At 42.6% G+C, this 24,165-nt stretch overlaps 1 protein-coding gene and 1 non-coding gene across 5 annotated transcripts; both read right to left on the bottom strand.

Moving 5' to 3' along the window:
* Nucleotides 1-5,113: 5,113 nt before the first annotated feature.
* On the bottom strand, nucleotides 5,114-23,830 carry ATG16L1 (autophagy related 16 like 1). Of its 4 annotated transcripts, XM_035133390.2 has the most exons (20): nucleotides 23,672-23,830; nucleotides 23,271-23,477; nucleotides 22,640-22,733; nucleotides 21,718-21,823; nucleotides 20,778-20,851; nucleotides 19,723-19,974; nucleotides 18,571-18,636; nucleotides 17,289-17,375; nucleotides 15,833-15,889; nucleotides 15,586-15,633; nucleotides 14,733-14,835; nucleotides 13,507-13,612; nucleotides 12,725-12,795; nucleotides 11,546-11,617; nucleotides 10,123-10,243; nucleotides 9,547-9,652; nucleotides 8,758-8,907; nucleotides 8,357-8,404; nucleotides 7,094-7,195; nucleotides 5,114-6,432 (listed from the first exon to the last, which is right to left on the bottom strand). In XM_035133390.2, exons 2-20 carry the CDS (start codon nucleotides 23,383-23,385, stop codon nucleotides 6,339-6,341), a joined length of 1,872 nt encoding a protein of 623 aa, XP_034989281.2. In that variant the 5' UTR covers nucleotides 23,386-23,477; nucleotides 23,672-23,830; the 3' UTR covers nucleotides 5,114-6,338. The 4 variants fall into 4 exon arrangements, with proteins under 4 accessions (XP_034989281.2, XP_034989282.2, XP_034989283.2 ...); XM_035133391.2 differs by lacking the exon at nucleotides 15,586-15,633; XM_035133392.2 differs by lacking the exon at nucleotides 15,833-15,889.
* On the bottom strand, nucleotides 12,152-12,421 carry LOC118094114 (small Cajal body-specific RNA 6). The gene has a single exon (XR_004693723.1). It is a non-coding gene; the product is annotated as a small Cajal body-specific RNA 6 (non-coding RNA).
* Nucleotides 23,831-24,165: the final 335 nt, after the last annotated feature.

The raw sequence follows: 24,165 nt of genomic DNA, 5'->3' as shown, positions 1-24,165 counted from the left end.
TGTGTTCATAAACCGAGGTACCACTGTATTTTTGTGGACAGTGTTTGATTGGAGAACTGCATCATAACATTTGGATAAGTGTGAATTTTGAAGGGTGACCATGATTTGGTTATTGTTTCAGAAAGTATGAATTTGTTAAATTTGGCAATAAATGCAAACTGAATCACGTTTCTCCCCACATACTAGGCTGCTGCCTAGTAGCTATTATTGTAAACCTAGCACAATGTTCACCAGTGCAGTCAGGTGTAATCTAACCTCCAATCTCTAAAGCTGCGATCTATGCACACTTTCCTGAAATATTGTATTCCAGATACAGTATTGAAAACGTCTCAGGATTCTAGCATATGGGAAATGGTTGAACCAATGTATGGGATTATGAAACATGGCTTAGTATGAGCAAGCAAACATGTCAGTTCAAAGATGAAATATTATAGCTGCTGTGCACCTCCTCTAGTCCTACTGTGGCCGCACTACCCCGGTTTGTTCCCATGGTTTGGGTTAGTGTTGTACCCTAACCCTGGCTCATGGTTAGGAGGATTTAAAGAAGAACATAAGTCTTGGTGACACGATTGGGGAAGGGCTATAGCTCAGTGGCAGAAAATTTGCCTTCTGTGCCGAAGGTTCCAAATCAAAAGTCTGTCTTAAATTGCAACACTAAACTTAGTCCTGCATAGTGCAGCAGAAGCAGGATGGAGAAGCAAAATGGCCACAATATTCACTTCAGAAACCCGCACATTTTCTTGCTTGCAATAAGAAACTATGACATTTGAGCTAGGCCAATGGCTTTGAGTGCTTTGCCATACACTTAATGAATTTTCCAACAAAATAATACCTTTTAATTATAGGGGGAAATGCCTTTTGGATGTTATGAAATGAAAAAAATTGTATGCATGCAATAACCTTTTTCAGATGCAGACATAAAAATGGAGGAATGTGAAGCCCTCAGGGAGAGGGAAGGCCTGAAGGAGGCTGAGTCATCTAGTGTCAGATGTGAATGGCTAATTTCATCCCACTCCAATGTTGTCTCCCATTTACAGTGTTTTTAATTTCCTCGTATGAGAGGATAGCAGCCACCTACCTAATATGGGAGAAAGTAAAGCAGTGCATTTGTGGGGACATCAGCGCAAGAACTATACTATATGTACCTCTTGGCTCTGTGTTCTCCTTGTTCTAATATGACTAGAACAGTAAGAACATTTCTCCTTTACAACTCAATGGAGAGCAAAGTCATGCTCCGTGTACATTCCATTTCTTTGTCTTGATAGATTGTTACAGCAGAACGTGACAGAACCCAGGAACTGTTTTTAGTATATATTGGAAATGAATGTGGCACGTTTCTCTTTGAATAAGTGATAGAAAGAGCATTTTGAATCATCTGCAGCCGCCTTGATATAGCTATCGGTTTGCCCACGCAACAGTGGATTTGGAAGCACATGTGCGGAACTGTCATTAGCTATGGGCCAGGAAGGGGGGGGGGCGCAACGGAGAGCACATTCTGAAATACATCTTCTGCATGTGCATATTGGAGGCTGCTGTGCATGTTAAGTTGAACTACAAAAATAGATCTGGGTGCGCTCAGCATAGATAGACATTTCTCCCCCACCTCACATCATCTCATGTGGTCCCCATTAACTGTCCCCTCTGAAGGTGTGCGTCCACCTCACAACCCAGTTAGAAATGCAATCTACTAATGCACCTTTAATAATGGCCCAAATTTTCACTTAAAGAGGTTGCAGTGACATGTTTAATTTATAATATTTATGACTGCTTGAGACAGTGTGAAGCATTCTGAGGAACACAGAAACTGTAAAAATACAATTCACTATATTTGGGATTAGCTGAGAAATAGCTAGCAACCCAAAAGTGCTGATTGATAAGGAGGATGGCACATCTGAGAAGTACATGTTAAACTCATCAATGTGTAATTTATTCAATTTTTCGGTGGCTGGAGTAGTATTTTGTATTGCAAACAAACTGGAAGTGGCATTAATGTTCAAAGATTATTTTGAGATTATTTCGAAGGAGTCTTTCGCTTTAAAAACCCCCACCCCATGTCATAAGGCTCACGGCACGTCTATGGAAGGCAAGTATGACTTAACTCATGGTGAAAATGTATTAAGCCCGGGGATGGGGGAAGGGAAGCTCCTTCTAATTAGTGCAAACAACAGAATTTCCAGAGCAATTTGACATATTCCTAAACATTCAAGTTTGTGCAGACCTCAATTCTTCTGAGTTTTATTCCAGGGCTCGTTGCTGGTATTTAATATAATTTATAATTCAATCGTAATAAGGCTAAATAATAATACTGAACAATAAAATATGCTCAGTATCCCCTCCAGTTTTAACTTTCTCTAAAATGAAAGCCACAGCTCCTTAGTGAGGTGGTGTGGACGTATAATCATAACTCTCCCTATGAAAGGTTGCATTGGGCCTCCATTTCACTAGATCCTCAGTTTTGTAGCACAAGACTATCCCTGCCTAGTATATTACATTACACCTCACCACTCCCACCTCTGCCTGCACCATTCTCCTCCTTTGGAAACAATGCATAATCCTTAAGTAATCCTTCATCCCACTGATTCAGCACTAGGAACTGTCCTGGGTATTTGCTAGATCCCCCAAGGTCAACTATGCAGAGTGCAGATGATAAAGGGCTGTAGCTCAGTGCATGGAGAACATGCCTTCCTTACAAAAGGTCAAAGGTTCAATTCTTGGCACCCCCAGCTAGAATTGAGAGCCCCCACCCATCCACACGAAACCCCAAGTGCCACTACCAGTCAGTGTACAATAGCTAGATGGAGCAACAGTTTGACTCCGTATAAGGCAGCATTCTGTGTTGATGCGTTCTTAGCCAGGATATGCAAATGTCAGATTTTTACTACATGAGGCGTCAAGGCACCAAACATACAGATTCCGTGGAAAGGAGGCAACTGCAGTCATTTTGTTAAATCCATCTAACATTGAAACAGGTCTGTTGTCAGGGCTTGCATAGCTCTGTGCCATGCACTTTGCAAACCCTGACAATCAACAGAGTACACGGGTCTTTCCAGGTGACTGCATCTTCACCTGCCCCATGCCTGACATCCTGGTGGGATTAGGCTCTCAGGTCCAAAGTTCCCACTCCTTCTCTAGCAGGAGGAAGACAGAACCCACAACCACACCCCCATGTTTCTCAGCAGCGGCATGAAACATTGCACAAATGAGAAGGGGGGGGAATCCTCTTGCTAAATGGGGAAGATTGGCATTTTCTTTACTACTGCACAGCTGCTAAGGGCTCTGTGCACAATGGAAAAGCAACCGGCAGCCTGTGAAGCAGGTGAAAAGACAAAGGAGTCACATTGTGGGTGTCCACAGCAGCAACTTTGTTCCCCAGCTGTTCCTAGCCTTTCCTCAACCTGGAGGGTTTAATTCTACCAGGTTCAACTCTCTCTGCTCCTAGCCACTGTTGCATATGGAACTGCTGTTGTGAGAAGACACCAGTTATAGTCATAGAGTTGGAAGAAACCACAAGGGCCATCCAGTCCAACCCCCTGCCAAGCAGGAAACACCATCAAAGCATTCTTGACATATGCCTGTCAAGCCTCTGCTTAAAGACCTCCAAAGAAGGAGACTCCACCACACTCCTTGGTAGCAAATTCCACTGTCGAACAGCTCTTACTGTCAGGAAGTTCTTCCTAATGTTTAGGTGGAATCTTCTTTCTTGTAGTTTGAATCCATTGCTCCGTGTCCGCTTCTCTGGAGCAGCAGAAAACAACCTTTCTCCCTCCTCTATATGACATCCTTTTATATATTTGAACATGGCTATCATATCACCCCTTAACCTTCTCTTCTCCAGGCTAAACATACCCAACTCCCTAAGCCGTTCCTCATAAGGCATTGTTTCCAGGCCTTTGACCCATTTTGGTTGCCCTCTTCTGGACACGTTCCAGCTTGTCAGTATCCTTCTTGAACTGTGGTGCCCAGAACTAGACACAGTACTCCAGGTGAGGTCTGACCAGAGCAGAATACAGTGGTACTATTACTTCCCTTGATCTAGATGCTATACTCCTATTGATGCAGCCCAGAATTGCATTGGCTTTTTTAGCTGCTGCATCACACTGTTGACTCATGTTAAGTTTGTGGTCTACCAAGACTCCTAAATCCTTTTTCACATGTACTGCTCTCAAGCCAGGTGTCTCCCATCCTGTATTTGTGCCTTTCATTTTTTTTGCCCAAGTGTAGTACTTTACATTTCTCCCTATTAAAATTCATCTTGTTTGCTTTGGCCCAGTTGTCTAATCTGTTAAGGTCATTTTGAAGTGTGATCCTGTCCTTTGGGGTCACTTCAGTTAGGTGCCCACCAACCTCGCTTACAGATCAGCTCAACCTTTTTTGCAGTGAGCAGTCTTTACTCTGGATGCTGCCATGTTGATGGACCTTGGAAGAGGATGTGAAAATAATTCGGCAGCTTTGCTATGGAAACCTGCTGTGCTCCAATTCATAGATAAGAAGTTGCGGAGGTTTGGATCAAGGGGAGGTGCTCCAGGCTGTGTGTGGAATTGTCTGGTCCAGTAGACATGAAATTTGTCATGAATTTGTGTTAATTGTTAAATAGCTGTGTAGACATGAGGGAGAGAAATGAAAAAGAGTCACAATGTGTGCAGACTACACTGAAAGGATGCTAAACCTCTGCAAGCTGTGATATGACCTTCCTCCTTCGCCGTATTAAACGAAAAACTCATTTGACCTCCTTACAAACAAATTCCTGGGTAGTATGCTTAGCTAGGCTGTTACATTCAGGTGAAAATTACCCGAGTCATCCCTTCTTTCGCCTCCACCACCTTCCAACAGCAGCAGCAGCAAGCAGAGCCCACATGTAAAGAGCTTCCTGCTTCCCACCACGGTATCCCACTACAGATTTGCAAGCCACAATATGGTATTTGAGAGAAAGCCTTCTGCCATCTGTTCAGACACTTTTCTCCACTTCCCCTGCCCAAACTGGATAACACAAGAAAGGGAAAGCAGCGTGGATTTAGAAGCAGGACACAGGTTTATTTATAACCGGTCAAGTACTAGTGGGCGGATTAATACAATAAATAAGATTTTTGTCCCGTGTCCTGTTTTCCTCTGCAGAAGTTGTCAAAACAAGAGGGGTCCCCTGGCAAAACCCCCAGACACGAATAATTCCTGCTCACCTCTGCCATTCAATACAAATACTTCCCTACAAAAACAAGCTTAGGAAGGAAGCAAAATTAAAGTGCAAATGAAAAGGCAATTAAATGCTGGTGGCTTGTCTCACAGCCCACTGGATGTGGAGAAAGTGTTTGGCTGCATCATTGTTCAGTGCCACAAGCTAGCCCCTCCCAAAACCATATTGTGCATTTGAATGCCGAGGGGCACAAGCCAACCACCCTGCTCTATGGCAGAGACAGAGAGAGAGAGAGAGAGCTCGAACACAGGAAGAATATTGCACATTTTCTCAGCGGCAAGTGATCTGAATTTGCCAGCACCAGGACTTTTACATTCAGGGCTCTATTCCCCCCACCTTTGCTCCTCTGCACTCAAGAGGCTCCAATACAAGGAGGACAGCAGAAGTAACCATGTATTTGGTTTTGGTGCTGAAGTCTTGCTAGTTGTACATTCTTCATCACAGCAGCAGCGCTTATCATTCTAGCTCACAATTAAAACCCAATACAAACTGGGTCACGTTAAAATGCTTCCGTTCCACTGCCACCTGGAAAGCCTTTGGAGGATGCAGCATCCCTGGGGAAAAAAACCAACCACCACCCTAGAACAGACAACTCCCTCAGTGGCAAGTTGAGATGATACAGGGCGCTGTGATTTGGTAAATCCTCGACGCAACTGCCAATGCCATGGGCGTGTTCAGGTGAGATTACAGCCGAGCCCCCACCCTTCCTATCTTTCAGGATCCTTTACCTCGCATCTTAAGCCAGCCCACAGAAGAGAACACAGGTGACAGTACATGCATAACATCAGGACAAACAGGAACTTTGCTAGAACACTCCAGAGCTTGAAGTGCCACTCTGGAAATTAAGGAATCGTTTGGCACTGCTGCCTGGTGTGGAAACTCTTTCCAATGCAGAGATGGTACATCTTGAATGACTCCACCCAATGCAGTCAATCCTTGACGGAGGTTGAATGCCAGCAACATGCTTTCGATAGGGAGGGCTTTTCTTCCTTGGCTGATGCATCAGCAGCTCTTTCCTAGACCCAAACGTTTGTGTTTAGCAAAAGACTTTTGCCTGAAGTTAGGCACTGGACTTCTGCCCTGTCCAGAGAGACACGGACCACTGCCCTCCCATGCAGGTTTTTGGCATGCTGGTTTTTGTGCTTCCAAGTCAAAATTCAGACCACAGCACAGCCTTGCTTCCTTTGTCCACACTGACCACATGGGCTCCAGATGGTGACCATGCCACAGCATTGATTGAGTTGCTGAAACGAAGCATGAAATCAGTTTATTAGATTGCGGAATACACAGGTTAAAGAAAGAAATGCTATTCAGTTGCAGCCGATTCATTTTTTAAACCCTGTGCTGCAACATACTTGAGCCACTCAAGTTTGCTCAGAAGTCATTTCTTAATCTCAATGCATACCATGATACGCTGAAGAGCTAAAGATGTTCCAGTGCCATTATTAGCTGTACCCGCCCAAGTAGTGATACCTGCTTTTATCTAATAATTTTATAATGGCGAAAGTTTAGACATATTATTTATATATGTACCCTCCCAAGTAGTGATAATTTCTATTATCTAATAATTTTATAATGGCTATAGTTTATATTTTTTGTATATATTTAAAATTGTATATTGGATTGTTTGATGTATAAATGTGTGTGCGCTGGCCGAGAACCGTAACAATAAATTAACTAACTAACTAACTGATACACTGAATTACAGGGTGATCCTAACCAAGTCTACTCAGATCTAAGTCCTACTGAATTAAATGGGGCTTACTTCCAGGTAAGTGGGGTTAGGATTTTTGCCTTAGTCATTTAACCAATCACTGAGGGAGCGTAAAACTTCAGCTTACAGGCTTCTATACCTCACCCATCACAAAAGATCTCTGGCATTCTGACAGCATCATCTTGCCTCACCTGTGATGCTTGGAGAGTACCCTCTCCACTTTCCCAGTAAGCACATTCCAAATATAGAGTGACCCGTCTGCTGAGCCAGCCGCCACATAATTTCCATCAGGGCTGAAAAATCATGAGTTTGGTTCAGGGAAAGAGCAGAAAAAGATTCATTTATTTACCTTTTTGTCAAGATACTGGCCTCCACCACTAATTTATACTGTGCTCATAGTGCAAAATCACTACGTAAGCCCACCTACCCAAAGCCCACCTCCCAGAAATGCAGCACAATAGTCATAGTTTAAACTAGAGCTTTGAAGTCATAAGCTAAACAGACTCTTCAGAGAATCAGAAGGGACTATAGTAGTGGTGTTAACACAAATTATTCAACACAAACTGCAGTAGATGAAAGGTGGCAAGGTACCCATGTTGCAGATATTTGGCAATTAATCTGCACTATTTCCAAAATTCCACCTGACAACATGACTATGGTAGAACAGCTGCTTGTCTAGTCAGGTGGCAAAGTGTCATAAAGGAATAGAATGATGGGGACACCCCTTCTGTCAGTTTGGGGAAGTGGGGGAAAGCACACATTTAGTTGCAATGCAACAAAGAGTTGGTGCTAAATTACTTTAGCACCATAAAGATTGTGCTCCACTCACCAGCACTGCAAGCTAGCTTAGGGGATCTATAATTCATAATTTTTTCAGGAAAATTAGTCCAGTTTAAACTCAAATTAGTTGGTTTAAACTCAACCGAAAATCTGGTCTTACTAATCAGTGGGAACAGAATCTTGAGCCCAAAGCTTCATACAAGCACAGAACCCCTTATCTACCTTGAAGGGAGAGTACCAAGTTCATCTCTCCACTTTTGCTAATAAGTTTTAATATATGCCAGAAGCTGCCCAGAGTGGCTGGGGCAACCCTGTCAGATGGGTGGGGTGCAAATAAATAAACAACAACAATTATTATTATTATTATTATTATCACCACCACCACCACCACCTATTGATCAGGTCTTTCACTATGCAGAACCTATCATTCGGCCCCAGTAAGCACCATGTGCAAAAATAATCACATTCACACAAGGAAGCTAAAGTTCTGAAGCTAAAACTGGATAACTTAATTCTTAGAATAAAAAATTATTTTGGAACTCTGGTTACTTGGACATGAAATTCAACATTACTTTTTAATAAAGAGGATTACTCAGGATCTTGAGTGCATAAAAATGGAAAGTATCACACATCCCTCTCAAGTGCCCTGTAGTTCAACCAACACTGCTGCTTACCTGAATACAGCTCTGTTCCAATCAGACCCGCATTTAAACCCTTGAGCACTGGAAGAAAAAAACCCACACAAAAATGGTTAAATAAAACTCTATCTTTCACATTTTACTTTTATGGCAGCTTTGAAATAATTGACATTTCATCTCTTCAGATCCAAATATTAATATCCCAACAAGAGCACCCCTCACAGCACCCCCTTTCATCTTAGATACATAAATCCCTCCTGGATTTAACAAGCTTCTATATTACTATGAGATGTACAAAACAGAGATTTTCCAGGACCAGACTAGCCTACTTACTACCTTTGCCAGTTATTATCATGGCTAACCCTGCAGTCCTAGTAGCAATGCTACACATACAGCAGGCTTATAACTCCACAACCCACTTGTAAAGCAGTACTCACTTGAAAGTCTGTTTGATAGCATTGACTCTGAGATCAATAATATTCAACAGGTCATCTCGTGAACAGGTGAGGAGTTCTGTTCTCTCTGGGTTGAGATCTAGAGCTGTAATTCTACCAAGCAGTTCCATTTCCTGTACCACACACTCAGTTCTAAAAAAACCAGAAGGTGAGAAGAGTTAGCATGTCTTTTAAGAGTACTTTGCTCGTTGCTCCCAGGCATATGAAAATGCAAAGCCTCACTAGTTAGCAGCAGCGTACAATAATAAGGAATGGAAACCATGCTATACACAGGATTAGTCAAATTCTGTACTGTACCACTTGCAGTCTGGAACAGAATTAGTTTTTCCAAGCATGTGAGCAAGAATTTAAGGACAATCATATTTCTAATCTTCATGCATGCAGAAGAGTATTTTAAGTAGTGGTAGGTGAACTCATCTCCGTTTGATTCAGAATTGGCTCAGCACCTGTGAATTTTCTTGGAGAATTCCAGAAAAACTCATCTATTGTCCAAAGGTTCTCTCCCTAGCTCATGTTGTTTCCAATAAAAATTATCACCTCCTTTTCATGCAACCCCTGACATTAATTACAACTCAGACACAGCTGTGCAACATCCTGCAGGGAACTGTGCAGTCTGAACTATTTGCATAAATCACAGCTCAAGGAATCTCCCATGCCCTGGAAGCAGCGGAACTTCACTGATCACGCTGCCTGATACAAATGAGCCAAAGCTAAGTCAGAGGGCCTTTTCAATGTCCCCTTACCCCAGCGTATCCTCCATCTCAAACTTACCTAATATCCCAAAAGCGAATTTTCTTGTCGAAGTGTCCACTCATCACACACTGTTCTGTGCAGACCAGATCATTGCAGCTGGAGCCAGCAAACACTGTTTTTATACCTTAAAAAAAGAAGACAACGACTATAACCCCCACACTCCAACCATACTCTTCTCTCAGCAAACAAAACAGTTAAACCCATCACTCATGCACCAAACACAATTACTGTCTTAATCCAATTTCACTAAACTGTGACTAATAAGAATGCCAGCCCCATAGGCTAACCCCTCTAATCACAAGCAAAGTGGTTCTAAAGAAGTTGTGAGCAACCTCACCCTGTCACAAGAATCTCAAGCAGAATGATGATGTGGTGCCCTCTTGCTGAGCATTATGGTAATACAACGTGGTAGAACAAACTAGTTTTGATTCCAAGTAGATATCAGAATCTTAATAGAAGGGTGATCAGTACCAAGCTTGTATACTTTTGAGAAATAACAAGTCAATAAAAGTTCTGCTCTTGTGCCCTTCAACACATGCGAGACACACAAAAAGCAAGGGAACTGCTATTGTATATGTGGAATAGCTTCCTTACAGACTTTGCTGCGCAGGTCCCACAGTTTGAGGGTTCTGTCGTGACTCCCAGATACAATGCGGGCATTGTCCAATAGGAATTTGGCCGACAAGACTTTTCCACTGTGCCCCGTGAGCGTGTGCTAGAAAGAGATTGACATCCTATTAGTGAAAAGGCTTTGCAACAGTTGCTCTCATCCAACCATGTAGCAAGAACAGAACTCTGAAAATGTTACCCAGACTCAAACCCGGTTTGAGATCTAAACAATCCTAGTTTGGTGTGCCAAGTGCTGGGTTGCCAAGCACCTGCTGTATAGAAGACCGCCTCTGCATCTCTTAGTTGGGTAAGGTCTTGGCAACCGTAGAGGATGGGCCTATGATGCATGATTGCTAAATGGAAATTCAGCGTTCTGTGGGAGTATATCCCAAATTACCTGGTGCCAGGGATATACAACAGGAGATGGCTTTCACCACTTTGTCCTGCTTCCCAGAGATATATGGCTGGCCATATTTGGGGATGGAATACTAGTCTAGCTAGGCTTTTGTCTGATCCATAGGGAACTGCCTTATACCAAGTCAGACCATTCGTCTATCTAGCACAGTATTGTCTACACTGACTAGCTGCAGCATTCCAGGGTTTCAAGCAAGAAACTTCTCCAGCCCTACCCGGACTGGCTGGGGATGGAACTCAGGCCTTTCTGCGTGCAAGGCAGATGCTCTACCATAGAGCCACAGTCTTTCAGCGAAGCAATTCCTAGAATCTTTAGGAAACCCCCCCCCCTCAAGTTCACACATGTTTGTATTTACAGTTAAATGAAGCTCCTTCTACTGGGTCCCTTGGAGCCTCTAGTCTACTGTAAACTCCAAGTAACAGTGGAGGCTTTTCCAGCTATCCCATCCTAGAAGATTTTGAACTGGAGCTGCTAGAAGCTGGACCATTTGCACACAATTTGCATGGCAGAGAGGGAGCAAACTAGAGAGTGAAAGAGATGAATGTGAAATGTGTCTTTATGCTTACAAAGACCAACTTCAAAATGCAAAGGAGAAATACACTACTTTTATCTGTTCACCAACCTAGAACTGGTCTGCTTCTACCAAAGCCAGTATCATTCTTCAGCAGTGTTTTAATATTAATGTTAAGCAAAATTCTGCAAAGTATAAAATTTCTCAGTAAGGTTCTCCTTCAGAACCTATACTGGTTTGCTAATCTCTCAAACAGTACATTCTACCCATATCAGCAATCTGCACCTGTCAGGTTTACTGTAAGACCTCTTTGTAAGTAAAAGCAGAAGAGAGATTAACTAGCCACTCAATTTTGAAAGGTGTCAAGAGCTGCGGTTAAAATCCTGCAGCACATCCCTACAAATTTCTAACACTTTTTTGATATTTAGAAGGCAAGTGAGAAGCAGGCATACATGCCACACCTGCGGGAAAAAGATACTCACCCGTAACCGATGATCATCCACAGTCCAGATCCTACTGGCAAAGTCATTTGAAGCCGCTAATAAATAAGAGCCCTGGGGAAACACAATTTTAAACTCTTTCATTGTGATCTTTCTTCTTGTAGAACAAGGATGGGGAAACTCATCCTACAACTTCCAGGTGACCTAACCCACCGTCCATGCTGGTCTACCACCAACTGAAGGGTACCTGGTGCTCTCACTGTTGCAGCAATGTTGTCTATAACCACTACCACCTGCATGGTCATTTGCATTGTGGGAATATTGTACCCGTCTGTCACCCTCTTATTTCAGATCACTGCCACATCCTGCTACTTCTTCTTGACCTCCTATTAGGTCTCTTCCTGTCCTCTCTTTTGATGCTGAGACAGTGAGTACCCTATCATTAAGATTCTGTATTGTCTTTAAGCTGCTTTCTGTCTCACCTTCTTGCCTGAAGTTAAAGAACCTCTCACCCAATTTTCTTTACTCATCTACCACTGCTCAATCTTTTCACACTTAGTGCCCCACCCCATTCCTTCTCCCACTTTCTTCCTGCCGCAGCTGATAACTTGACAAGAGCTCTTGAGAAAGATGTTTTGCTGCAAAAGAGGTCTCAGCTAAAAATTTGAGATCATATACCCATAAAGTGGCTCCAATACCTCAAAAACTCCATTATCTGTTTATGTTGGATAACAATGTCAGTCACGTCTACCCAGTGCTCTAGAGTAACACAAACTGAACGTATCTCTGTTTATCAGCAAATACTCTCCCAATCATAGCATGTCTAGAGTATGATGGAAGAAAAAATGCTGGGAGCTGTGATGGTAAAGGAGGCAAAACCACTGGGCAAATCAGACCTTTTACTGTTCATCACTGACCTCAGCAAAACACTGTTAGATCTCAAAAGAAGCAGAGACTTATGCCATGTGCCTCATGAGTTATGAAACTGTAACATTTCATACCTTGGCAAAAAATCAGTGCATGTTATATACAAAAGGCATAAGCAAGTTAATCTTACGAAAAGGACAGTATTAATCAGTGCTAGAATGGCTCTAATTTTGTACCTATTTCCGGACGATTATTTCATTTCTCCCCTTATCTATTTTGTGCTTACTTCAGAGACATGGTTTGGGAAGTGTGGTGGAAAACAGTTGCAAAAAAAGGGCTATGATAAATACTCACAGCACTATCAAACTCTATGCTTGTAATCCCTGCATTACTGCCAGACAGAGAGCCTTTAAGTTCACACTTCTCTGTGGTGCAAGAAAAAAGAAACAAGAGTTAGGAGGTAGGAAAAAGATTGAACCCATGTCTATTTCATTCAGCCAAAAGCAAGAGTAACATGTATTTATTTCATTTCATTATTTTCTCAGAGGATTTAAAACCAGTTCTTCATTCAAAGAAATGTCAGGGCAGGGTGCAACAAAAATACACAATAAAACGGCCTGGGGGAAAAAATCAAACCATCACAATCAATTTATCAAGTCGTGCATCATTATGGAAGGATACTTTGGGATTTCTAAAGTTGTTATATGGATATTGATGGAAAGTATTTGAAAAAACAACATTATAATGAAAAGACACAGATCTGATATTTCAAGATTAGAGACATACAACTGTAAGTCATATACATTTTCTTGATGATAGGAAGCTGATCTGCAAACAAGACAGACTACTAGTCCTTCTGGCTTACTGGTCCACTGTGTGACTGACAGTGACTTTTCTTATAAGTTCTCCCTTCTCTGAGCAGCGAAAAGTTCTGGAGAAGACATTTATCATCACAGCTGAGTGGGGAGTAGAAGATGAGTTTCCTACATCCAAGCCCAACATCCTAGTCACCATATGAGAATGGCTCTTTCAAATGTTCTGCACTGTAGCTGCAGATCTTCACAATTGTTTTGAAGATGTCAACTATGGAATCAATCTTAGGAGGAAGCTCATTTGTACCTATTTAAGGAACTTACCTCCGCAAATTTCCCAGAGTTTGACTCTCCGGTCCAAGCCTCCTGTGGCCAGTAACCGAGAGCCAGGGCTGAACTGCACCGCATTCACCTCCCCATCATGCGCATCCTAGCAGGGTGGAAAAGAAACAGGACATGAACAGTTATAGATGGTATCAAGAGACACTCCAGTCTACAAGGGATACTGCAAGCTTGAAGCATGAACCAAACTCACACAGTGTAACACCAAGTAGATCATTTGTCAAAACTACTATTTTCCTGTTTGATTTCAACTACATGAAACCAAGCATATATAACAACCAGATCTCTAGAATAAACATCTCTAGAACAATGGCTGTGGTCTCTCAACCAACTAAGATGGTTAGAGGACTCCTGCCCATTATATTTTAGATGGAACAAATTTCTCCTCTCACTATTCACAATCACGAGGTCTCAGCTTGAAAACTAAAGATCATGCACATTAAGACACATCCCAAAACTACAGGCTCCTTGACTCACTTTGTCAGATAGCAGTCGGTGCCAAGCCACTTACACTTTGGCAGCATGCACTGACTTTATCCGCATATTGTCAGCAGCCTCATAACACCTCACAGCATTACTAAAGTGTGGATGGGAGATAGAAAGCATAAAGCTGCTGGGAGCTGAGAAAGTAGCGGGTGTGCAATTCACCAGTGCAATCAGAGATTTATTACATCATCACTGACCTCAGCAAAACATGTATTAATGAACAAGTTTGTGACTTGTTTTTAGAAAACTCTAAAACAGGGGCCCAATTTCGGGCTGCCCTTGTCAGCCAAGACAATTATTGTGGGCATCAGGACCCTGCCTCTCCCTCTGCCATGGACAATCACTTGGCTTCTCTCCTAGGCTCCAGGTTTTCAGTGGAGCTGAAAAGTGTGGGGGTTGCTAAATGGCCTGTTCTGCACAGCAGCCAGGTTAACCTCTAGCCTTCCTCCCAACCTGGAACTGGGGAGGGGTCAGGGATTCCCTCCCACTTCTGCTGCTCCAAAGGTGCGAGAAGGCAGGCTGGAACAGGTCGGGCTCACCAGCAGATGGTAGCACACTCACCATTGCAAGCACGGTGAGTGAAGATGTGAAAGCAAGAGAGGGACATCTGCATAAATGGTTACAATTACATAATGATGACATCAGTAAACAAAAACAGATTTACCTAGAAGTTAAGCTACTAAATTCTACATCTAAAGATAATGCCTCTCAAATATACTTACAAAGACAAACAGAGCGGTGGTAGGGACTCGCACCTCTTTGCTTGCACCTGGATGTGCCTCCACGTTGTCTTGAGGGGTGGGGCATGAGGATAAAGAGCGTCTCCTGAGAAAGGGCACAACCAATGCATATAGTTAGGCACAGGTGGAAACCAGCTCTGTCTTCAAATTATAGGCAGGGAGATTATCCCAACTACACAATAGGGTAAGAATGGGAGGGAAGGGGCAGAGAGACTTAAGCCTGATTCAGGTATAACAGCAGTTGGGTGGTTACACCCACAGAGATGGCTTTGCATGGTTGGGACTCCCCTGGCTGCTATAATCTTTGCAACTGGCTTTTCCCGTGGACCTGTTGGATGGCATGGTAACTGGAGGTTGTTGTTGGCCTGGGGAAGGACTCACCAACATTACAGCAGCCTTGTGGAGTCCTCAGTTAAAACTAACCAATTCAAAGATCACTGCTAAGACAAGTTCCTGCAGCTTTTCAATTTATTTTAAAGAAACGTTTATTTTTCTCTCACATAAAGTAAATCCCACTGAATTGAAAGGTACATAATACAAATACTCCTCAGTCTAAAGCTCACATTGCATTTCTACACCTAGACATGGATCCTCAGCTCAGTGCAGGAAGGAACTACAATGAAAGGCCACAGCACAGTCAATGCAACTACAGTTAACTTGGGAATTAATTTTGCTCTCGCTTTTAACCCAGCCCTCATCTAAGAGGACAAAGTGCACCTTGTAACAGTGAAGTCTTTTCACTGCTACAGTCAACAACATCAAAACAAGGCAGTTACTTCAACATCCCTCACTCACATGCTGGATTAAGTGTGAATAATTTCAAGCGAATTTTCACCTGGCAGTATCAGAAGAGTGATGTCCCAAAAGGGGAGACTCAGACAGACTGGAGGGAAAGATCAGAGGTCAGCACACAGCAGATGTAAGGAACAGGAAGTTGAAAACAAAAGAAAAAAGGGGGCAGGGAGGCAGAAGCTAGAAAAAAAGGCTGAGATAAGGACAACTGTTTGCAATCCTGCATCACTGTAATATTGGTGCATATTGTACCGATATGTAACAAAAGAGGCGAATGTATTCTAACCTACCCAAATATATTAGTGATAGAGTCCAGAAGGCCTCCAGCTGGCTGGGAGTGTCGCTTACTAAAGAGGAGGGGAGGACAGATTTAAATCTTCTTGTTCAAGCAGAGATCAAAAACACACATAGCCCACAGCATGCAACAAGGAGAACATTTCTCCTCGAACCCCAACCTCAAGCAGGAAATTCAAATTCAGGACAGCCCAAAAAGTCACCACGTTGGAACTGGAGAAATAAAAATGCTTGCATCACCAATTATGAATTGAGTGCAATTCATGTTGGCCTAACAGCAGGAAGAGGAGGCACCTTACAGAGATTTAAGCCATTTAGACTTTGAGAAGAAAATTAAGAATTTGTATTAAGAAGTTTTCATAGCTAAACAGAGCAATCAGGTGGTTATGATCCACAAAAGGAGCTTATACAGATATATTTTCATAGTCGAATATGAAACTGAAAGAGCAGCTTCATAAGAAAAGTATATATTTTTATTTTTAAAATAAAAATTGTGATAAGAGCTTTGGCCCACCAAGGGTGGGGGAGATAAAGATCAGTCTCTATCACTCTCTCTGTCTATCAGTCTTCCAAATACTTAAAGCCAGCCTGTTTCCTTCTTCCCTTCCACCTGCAGTTGCTGCCATCATTACAGGGCTTTGCCACACCCAGACACAGAGTCACACAGGGTTAATTACAGCTCTCCAAAGCTGTGAGGGCCAATTTAGATAGCTGTGCCATGATCCTTTCAATCAAGAGAAGAACAAGTCTGCAACTGCTCCACATCATGCCTCCTCTTTGTTGGAACAGAACCACAGATCTGACCATACTGCCAGCTCTTGGCCTCCCTTGCATTAGCGCTGCAGTGCTCCCTCCAGTTCCAAGAACAAGAACCAGCATGGCAAAGGGAACTTGTGGAAAACAAGGCAGCAGCTACTCACACTCTGTTTTCCCGGGAGAACTTACAAGGCAGGAAATGGTAGTTCTGGGATACTTCCATTAAAGTATAATGATACTGTATTGTAAAAAAAAGAGATCTCCCTAGCTAAAAAGGGTTCTGTGGAAAAGTGAGAGGTCACTCATACTAAAAACAATTCTGATGCTTCACAAGGCTTCATAACTACTGACATTTTGAATGGCACAGGCATAGCTCACGGGACCTTTTCCCAATGAAATTAATGGGAACACAGAACTCCAACCCAACAGGGACTGCATAGGAGATATACTGTACTCAAGTAAATTAATTGCTTCCTTGGATGCTGGCATTTGTTAGCCAAGAAATCACAAATACATCCATACTGGAAATAACAACTCTCTCAAAAGGATTTTCCCTTTCAGGATACAATAGCGCCAGTTCTCAAACCGCTGCACCATTAAGGAAATTTGCAATTCCTCCCCCCACCCTTGGAATTCTTTATTAGCTTCTTGTGGGTCAGGGCAGGGGATCCATTATTTTATCCCCATTCTTCTTACCTGGCTGTTCGATTGACAGCGCGCACCGGAGATGTCTCATCAGCAGGGTCAGAGGTTTCATCTGCCAGCACTTCAATATCGTCATCCCTGGAGGACAGGATCGTGCCTTTTTTGAATCATTTGAGAGTTGAAGGACATTCAGGCATTTGGGCTAAGCAACTCCCTGCCCTCTCAACAGAATTCATAACCTTGCTTCCTTATACGGCTAAAGGAAAAATGCACTTTTACAGCCACCTTCTTTATGTGCACAAGGAATTATGGGAATAATTAGCCTAACAGTAAGGAGAGTTTTGCCACTGATGTTTTGTTTGTTTTTATTACCTGTTGATTTTCAGAGTATTTTTAGGGTGAAGCATTGGTTTTGCCCAATCCAAACCTAAGTTGCCTTGAGTATCTAAGTAAGGTGGGGTTCTATCCATTATTTTTAGTCAATTTTTGCCTTTGAAATTCAAGCTGAGCCTGCATACAACATTGTTTGCATTTTACAAAGTGTGATTTCTGTGTACTCCAAGGATAATAAAAGAAAATGAGAGAAAGCAAATTTGGACTCAAGCACAGAACTGATTAGCTTTCACATACTAGTAATTTAGGTCAATATTTAAAAATATTTTGTAGGGTTTTGATTTTGTTTTTAAAAACTGTAGTACTGTAAGTATAAACTACTGTAACAGCAGCTTGTTACTTTCCAGGAAAGTAGGAAGCTCAATTTGATGTGGAATCTTGAGGTGTCTTCCCTACCACTGCCTTGTGAATTCTCTCAAATCAGCAAGCCAATGATAGCCCAGAATGGTTGGCTGGGAGTTCAGAGGTGTGCATAGACCACAGGTTAAGAGCCCCTGATGTAGTGGAACATTTCCCTTTTCCAAAGAGCCTGCTGAAGGAGGAAACGCACCATAGCAACAGTTCACCAGCTTCCTTTTTTCCTGGTCCCCCACTGCATTCCCTAATGCTCACATTGCAGGGACCTCCAGTTTCTTGACCTCACAGGGAAACCCTCCCCACCTCTTATCTATCTTATCCACTTCTACAATCAAGTAGTGCAACACTGTCAACTTAAAAGTTGTGAACTTATTTTGCATTCCTCTGTTCTCTTCCAGGTAAAATTAAGAACCTTTCCCCCCACTTGACTGCACACTTCAAAGTGCAGAATGCTATAGTAAAAATTTAATGAAGAACATTCAACGCTTGAACAGACCAGTAATGTTCATTGTGGGGTCTGTGTCTGCTTCCTAGGACTGGCGCATGTAGTCATTAGAGAAGGCTGAGGTGAGGGAAGACTTACTGTTCAATTGGCAGTGGCTCCTTTGCAGCTTCTGCTAGTTCCTTCTGAAGCTTGGCTTGCCGTCTTCTATGAGGGAAAATAGAAATGCTATGAAATCCTGTCATTGGCTGACATTCTCTGAAGGAGTGTGCAAATGATTCAAAAATATCAAGAGTCCAATAATCAGAGGCTGAAATCCCAACTGTCTTACTGAGTTCAGCACAATCAGGCAGCCCTGTTTAGGGAAGTTTTTTATCTGTGATATTTTAATGTATTTTGGTATTTGTTGGAAGCCGCCCAGTGTGGTGGGGGAAACCCAGCCAGATGGGTGGGATATAAATAATAAATAATAATAATCACCAATAAGTGATTCAAGAACTATCTCTATGTCATATTGATTTCTACTGCCTTTCGAATTTTCTCCCAAAGGAGGCTCAGCCGATATTCACAATTTTTTGCATTGTATCTTTACCACTTAGATGTTTGTAGTTAAGTGTCATAGAAATTGTTTAAATAAACAAATAAAAAGTACTCCAAGCAACTGAAACCACGTGGACCACCAGTGACATAGCTAGAACCAAGGATGCACCCAACCTACATACTTGCTCTTTCAGGAAGAGTTCAATCCCATCTACGGAAGGTCACCTGCCCAATTATGGGACGTGAGAATCACCAACCCACAAGGATTCAGTCTCAATTTTTTGCCCCACCTCCAGCCCATTACAGTGCCCAGACATCAGTTCTGTATTCACACAGCCTTCCCTGACTCATATGGCACAAAGAAATACAGCTGGCTGTCATCAGATGGTACCCAGCTCTAAACTTCACACAACACTTTCACACAGGAGACAAGATTAGAATTACAAGCATGCATGCAAACGAGGCTAGTGAGGACCAATTGAACAGACACAAGCTGTATTACATAAACCATTCTTAAATTGCTCTACATTCAGATCAACTTCAATCTAAAAAAATGCCCTTCGCCATGATTCACCGAGTCATTAAGTGGCCAGGATTACTGGAAAAAATACTGAGATCTACACAAAGAGACACAGAGTTTCTATGTTTACCCAGAAAAGATGGGGATAACATTTGGGGAAAATAAATTTTGGGGAGGGGCTTCTATTGCATATTTAAGCTCAACTCAAAGGTTTTAACTTGCTGGTATCATACCTGGAATCTTTCTCATTTTCTGCATTGAGCCGATTAGCTTCTTGAGCCTTCTCTGCCATCCAGCGTGTTACCAGCTCTTGGTTATCTTCTGTAGTTTTTCTCAGTTTTTCCTCAAGGGCAGTAAAGGTAATCTGGAGTGCATCATACTCATCCTTAAGAGTCTGATTGGCTCTTTCAAGATCTTGTAGTTTGTTCCGCAGGTCCTGGCACTCTGTCTCTAGTTCAGATATCTTCTGCAAATATTCTACAATCCTTTAAGGGAGGCAACCCACATATTTATTATTTAGATACCTCTACCCCAGGCTGATGCTTAAACATGACTGAGGCAGCTCACTACACTTAAAGATCACTTAAATAGTACAACAAAACCAAAGGAAATAAAAACAGGCAGGCAGATAAAGCACAGTATTCAAAAAAGCCAGCAGCTACATGTCAGGGCAAAAACATGTCAGAAAAAAAGGATATTCACCCACCAGTAATAGCAGGAGAGGTGGGCATCCAAATTTCACAAGAGCAAAATGCTCCATAAAGTTGGTGTGGCCACTGAGAAAACTCTCTGACATTATTACAAACTGTGCTTCTGCTGTGGGATATAAATAAGGGCTTCTTCACCTGTTCTTAGAGAACAGGCAGGTGAGTACAGAATAAGGCAGTTCCTTCACTTATGATGGACCCACGACATTTAAGGCCCTAAAAGTAGTCACCAACACTTTTAATTGAGTCCAGAAGCAAAATGGTAACAAGTGCCGGCTATGCAAGGCAGGTGTAAAAATATACCAAGGGCACACACCCACCAGCCTCCTTGCTGCCACATTCTGGACTATTGAAGCATCATGAATACTCTTCAACGGTAGCCATATGTAAGGTACTTTGCAACAATCCAGTGTAACCAAGGCATGTGTTACCACAGCCAGGTCTGGCTTCCCCAGGAAAGGGCAGAGCACGTGCACCAGCCTAAACTGGGCAAAGACACTCAAATATTATGAGAATTCAACCAAAAATTGGCATCCAGCACCAAAATCAAATGCTGTAAGTAGTAAATAGGTTCTACTCACTTTGTATTATTCGTTTGCATCTCACTGTCCTTCTGTTGTATTTGATTTTTCAGGTCAATCACAGAATGGGCTAACTGTGAAGGAAACTATATTACTGAGGGAAATACAGTTTACTTTTTGTGTTTGATTTTCCTCTAACCTCACCGTTTCATTCCTCCCCCACAAACGCCCAAGTATACATATACCTGACAACTTAGCATAACATTTCATGCATGCTGAAATAGTACTAATTATTAAATATTATTTATTAAAAATATTTACTCTAGTCTTTGAAAACTTATGGAATAAAATATCTGCTAGACCCAAAGAGTTGCATTTAACTAACTTTTACTTAGAGTACACCTACCGAAAGTAATAACTATGACTTAGGTCTGTTGATTTCAATGGCTCTACTCAGAGTAAAAGTTAGCTGAATACAACCTAAGTGTCTTTATTGTTTTTCCTTGAAGATATACCTGCGTAATTATTAACCAGTGTCACAATACAGTCAAACCTCTGTTCTCGAACAGCTCCATTTTCAAACGCTTCGGCTCCCGAACACCAAAAACCTGAAAGTAAATGCTCTGGTTTCAAAGGTTTTTCGGAACCCAAACGTGTGACATGGCTTCCATTTTGAGTTTCCCCATTGAATAGAGGCTTCCGCTTTCAGTTTTTGAACGTTTCAGAAGTCAAATGGTCTTCCGGAATGGATTACGTTTGAAAACCGAGGTTCTACTGTACATAAGTTAAGACACACCTCATCTGAAGTACATAGCACAATTAAGGAATACAAAGACAAACCTTCTGGGCACAAAGTGTGATAAGAAAAGCTTATTAAAATCCCCTTTTGGAGATCAGTTTTCAAACTTCTGAATCCCACAGTAAGCCTATAATTCCTCTGGCACCATTGCAAAAGAACAGTATTGAAATGTTACACATGGATAAAATGGGTGCTCCTAACCTCGCCACGTTTCTTGTGTAGCTCTGTCAGCTCCTCTTGATGCTTAATTCTAAGCTGGGCTATTTCTTGCATGTGAGAATCATTCCTTGCACCATCATGTCCTGGACTGGAATTTTCCAGAGGATGAGAAAAGAAAAATTCTGAGTTTTTAATTCACAAAGCATTTCAAACTACTTTTTATCCAATTTCCATAATCCATTTTTCCATCAAAATTTTCGTTTCAGATGGCTATCCCTATATTTAACATATTTCACTTCATTCAAAAGAGTAAAATTAATGTTTCAATGTAGAACTTAGATTACATAAGCAGAGCACTGTATCTCCGTATCAAGATTTTCTTTTTTCCTGTTCGGTACACCAGTGATTTTATGTACTTTGTTGACCATTTTAGCTATGGGTGAATTGATCTCCAAGATAAATGCCTGCAGTTCCTGCAGATATAGTGAACATCCATTCTCTCTTTATACCTTATAGATAGCCTATATGGCTCAAAATCTTACTAGCTAAACTTTTAAAAAACCTAGTATTGCCAACACATTTAGCGTATCACTTCTATCACTGGATATTAAATAACATGTACCCTTCCTTGGGAGTAAGCCCAATGGTACTGAGGAGTTACATCCAAGAAAATATGTACAGGGATCAGACAATAACAGTTTTAATAACTGCTATACACGAGAGCCAAAATAATCATATATTAAGAACATAAAAAAGCCTTGCTGCATCAGACCAAACACCCATCAATTCCAGCATTCTGCATTCACAGTGATCAGCCGGAGATCTTTGGGAAGCCCTAGAAGGACATGCATGCAACAGCGCTCTCTCACTAATACTGGAAGCAGTACATAGTCATTATGACAAATAGCCATCGTTGGTGGAAAGGGAACACAATAACCATCACTTGTACTGATTCAGCAAGTACCTGATCTCATGCCGGCTTGGCAAGTCATATTTTTCCACTTGTAGCTTGTCAGCCAGCACTGAATGGAAATCTGACTTCTCCAGGAGCTTGTTATCTAATGAGGAGGAGTCCAGTTAAAAACAAAGCAAAAGAAACCACCAGTTTTACAATCCAGCAATAAAATGATAATGTTTTAGTTACTATAACCTTTGCACCGGAAAATAACATTATAAAAACAACGTTCTCCATACATGCTCTTATAAGTATAATGTCATTAAAGCAGGGCTGGCTACTTCAATCTGACTAAGAAAATTTCAAAAGACTCTCACCCAGACACAAGTTGTTTACAATCCCGCCCAACTCAGGAACCTGTGTTTGCAATAATAACCTTCCTCACACACTATGGCCTCTCACACACAATCATTTGGTTGGGCGGTCAGTTTTCAACAATGTATGTTGTTGGGCAGGCATCCCCAAACTTCGGCCCTCCAGATGTTTTGGACTACAATTCCCATCATCCCTGACCACTGGTCCTCTTAGCTAGGGATCATGGGAGTTGTAGGCCAAAACATCTGGAGGGCTGCAGTTTGGGGGTGCCTGCTGTTGGGGCTAAGCTGGAGACTTTCAAACAGCCACCAAAACCTTGACTTACACTGCAAGATAATCTCTTCAAAGGCCTGTCTCTGCAGCCGGTCCCGTCGCCTCAATTCGTCCAGGATGTGCCGCTTCCAGGCAGGGAGGCTCGCTGCCCTGAGTCCAGAAGACATCTTCCCTTATTAGCCTCCCCAAGAGTTGAGCCGCCGGCCTGGCAACACCTTCCCTCCCTGCGAGGAGCTCTATGAAAGCGGAACGACGAGCCCTAAGAAACAAGCAGCCAGCAGAGGAGAAAATGAATCAAGCGGGAGTGGCGGTCGGTTCAAGGAAAAGAGAGAAAAGGAAAAGCGAATAGGCAGCACCAGGAGAAGGCGGCGGAATGGGCTGGGGAAAGCATGGAGGGGAAAGGAAGGCGTCCAGCTACTCTTAGCCGACTGGGGCGGCCCGCGAAGAGCTCACCGCCGGCTACTGAGGAGGAATGGCGCAGTCGCGGAGCTTCCCTCCTCTGCAGGGGCCCTTCGCCATTCTTCTGCCGGGCCGTAGCCCCCATCCAGCCCCACGGCAACTTCCCGCAGGCACTCTGTCGGTCCCGGTCGTATAGCGTAAAGAGGGACCTTCCACTCCGGAGTCGCAGGTTAATGACGTCAGCATCCTAGTTCGCTGCGCCTGACTGACCGGCTAGTTTCAGCGCCATTAGCAGTCATCCCGCCGTAGTTGCACGCCCCTGATTTTCTCTGTTACTGTGTTTCCTCCTCCACGCGCTCCATCCATTGCTGAGACTCTGCCTCATGTAGGAGAGTGGATTTTACAGACTGGCAAATGCGAAGGTCGATTCTGTATAAAAAATGGCCGCGGGCAGAGGGCTTCCTTAAGCCGCTCCGTTTTTTGTTTTCTCCGCCTTCTTGGGAAGGGATCCTGGGAAGAGGAGTCTCTGAAGGCGCCATCTTAGGAAG

Source organism: Zootoca vivipara, chromosome 5 (genome assembly GCF_963506605.1).
Source record: "Zootoca vivipara chromosome 5, rZooViv1.1, whole genome shotgun sequence".
Classification (NCBI taxonomy): domain Eukaryota; kingdom Metazoa; phylum Chordata; class Lepidosauria; order Squamata; family Lacertidae; genus Zootoca; species Zootoca vivipara.
The sequence above is the reverse complement of the archived record's forward strand: the minus strand, read 5'-3'. Positions and strand labels throughout refer to the sequence as shown.

What these genes read in the sequence shown, in the direction of transcription:
- ATG16L1 (XM_035133390.2), bottom strand. Translation starts at nt 23,385, where the DNA reads ATGTCTTCTGGACTCAGGGCAGCGAGCCTCCCTGCCTGGAAGCGGCAC. An exon ending in TGAAGAGATTATCTTGCAGT is followed by an intron (nt 22,734 to 23,270) that starts GTAAGTCAAGGT and finishes CCTCCTCATTAG; the next exon opens with ATAACAAGCTCCTGGAGAAG. An exon ending in GTACTCTCCAAGCATCACAG is followed by an intron (nt 6,433 to 7,093) that starts GTGAGGCAAGAT and finishes GCTTCGTTTCAG; the next exon opens with CAACTCAATCAATGCTGTGG.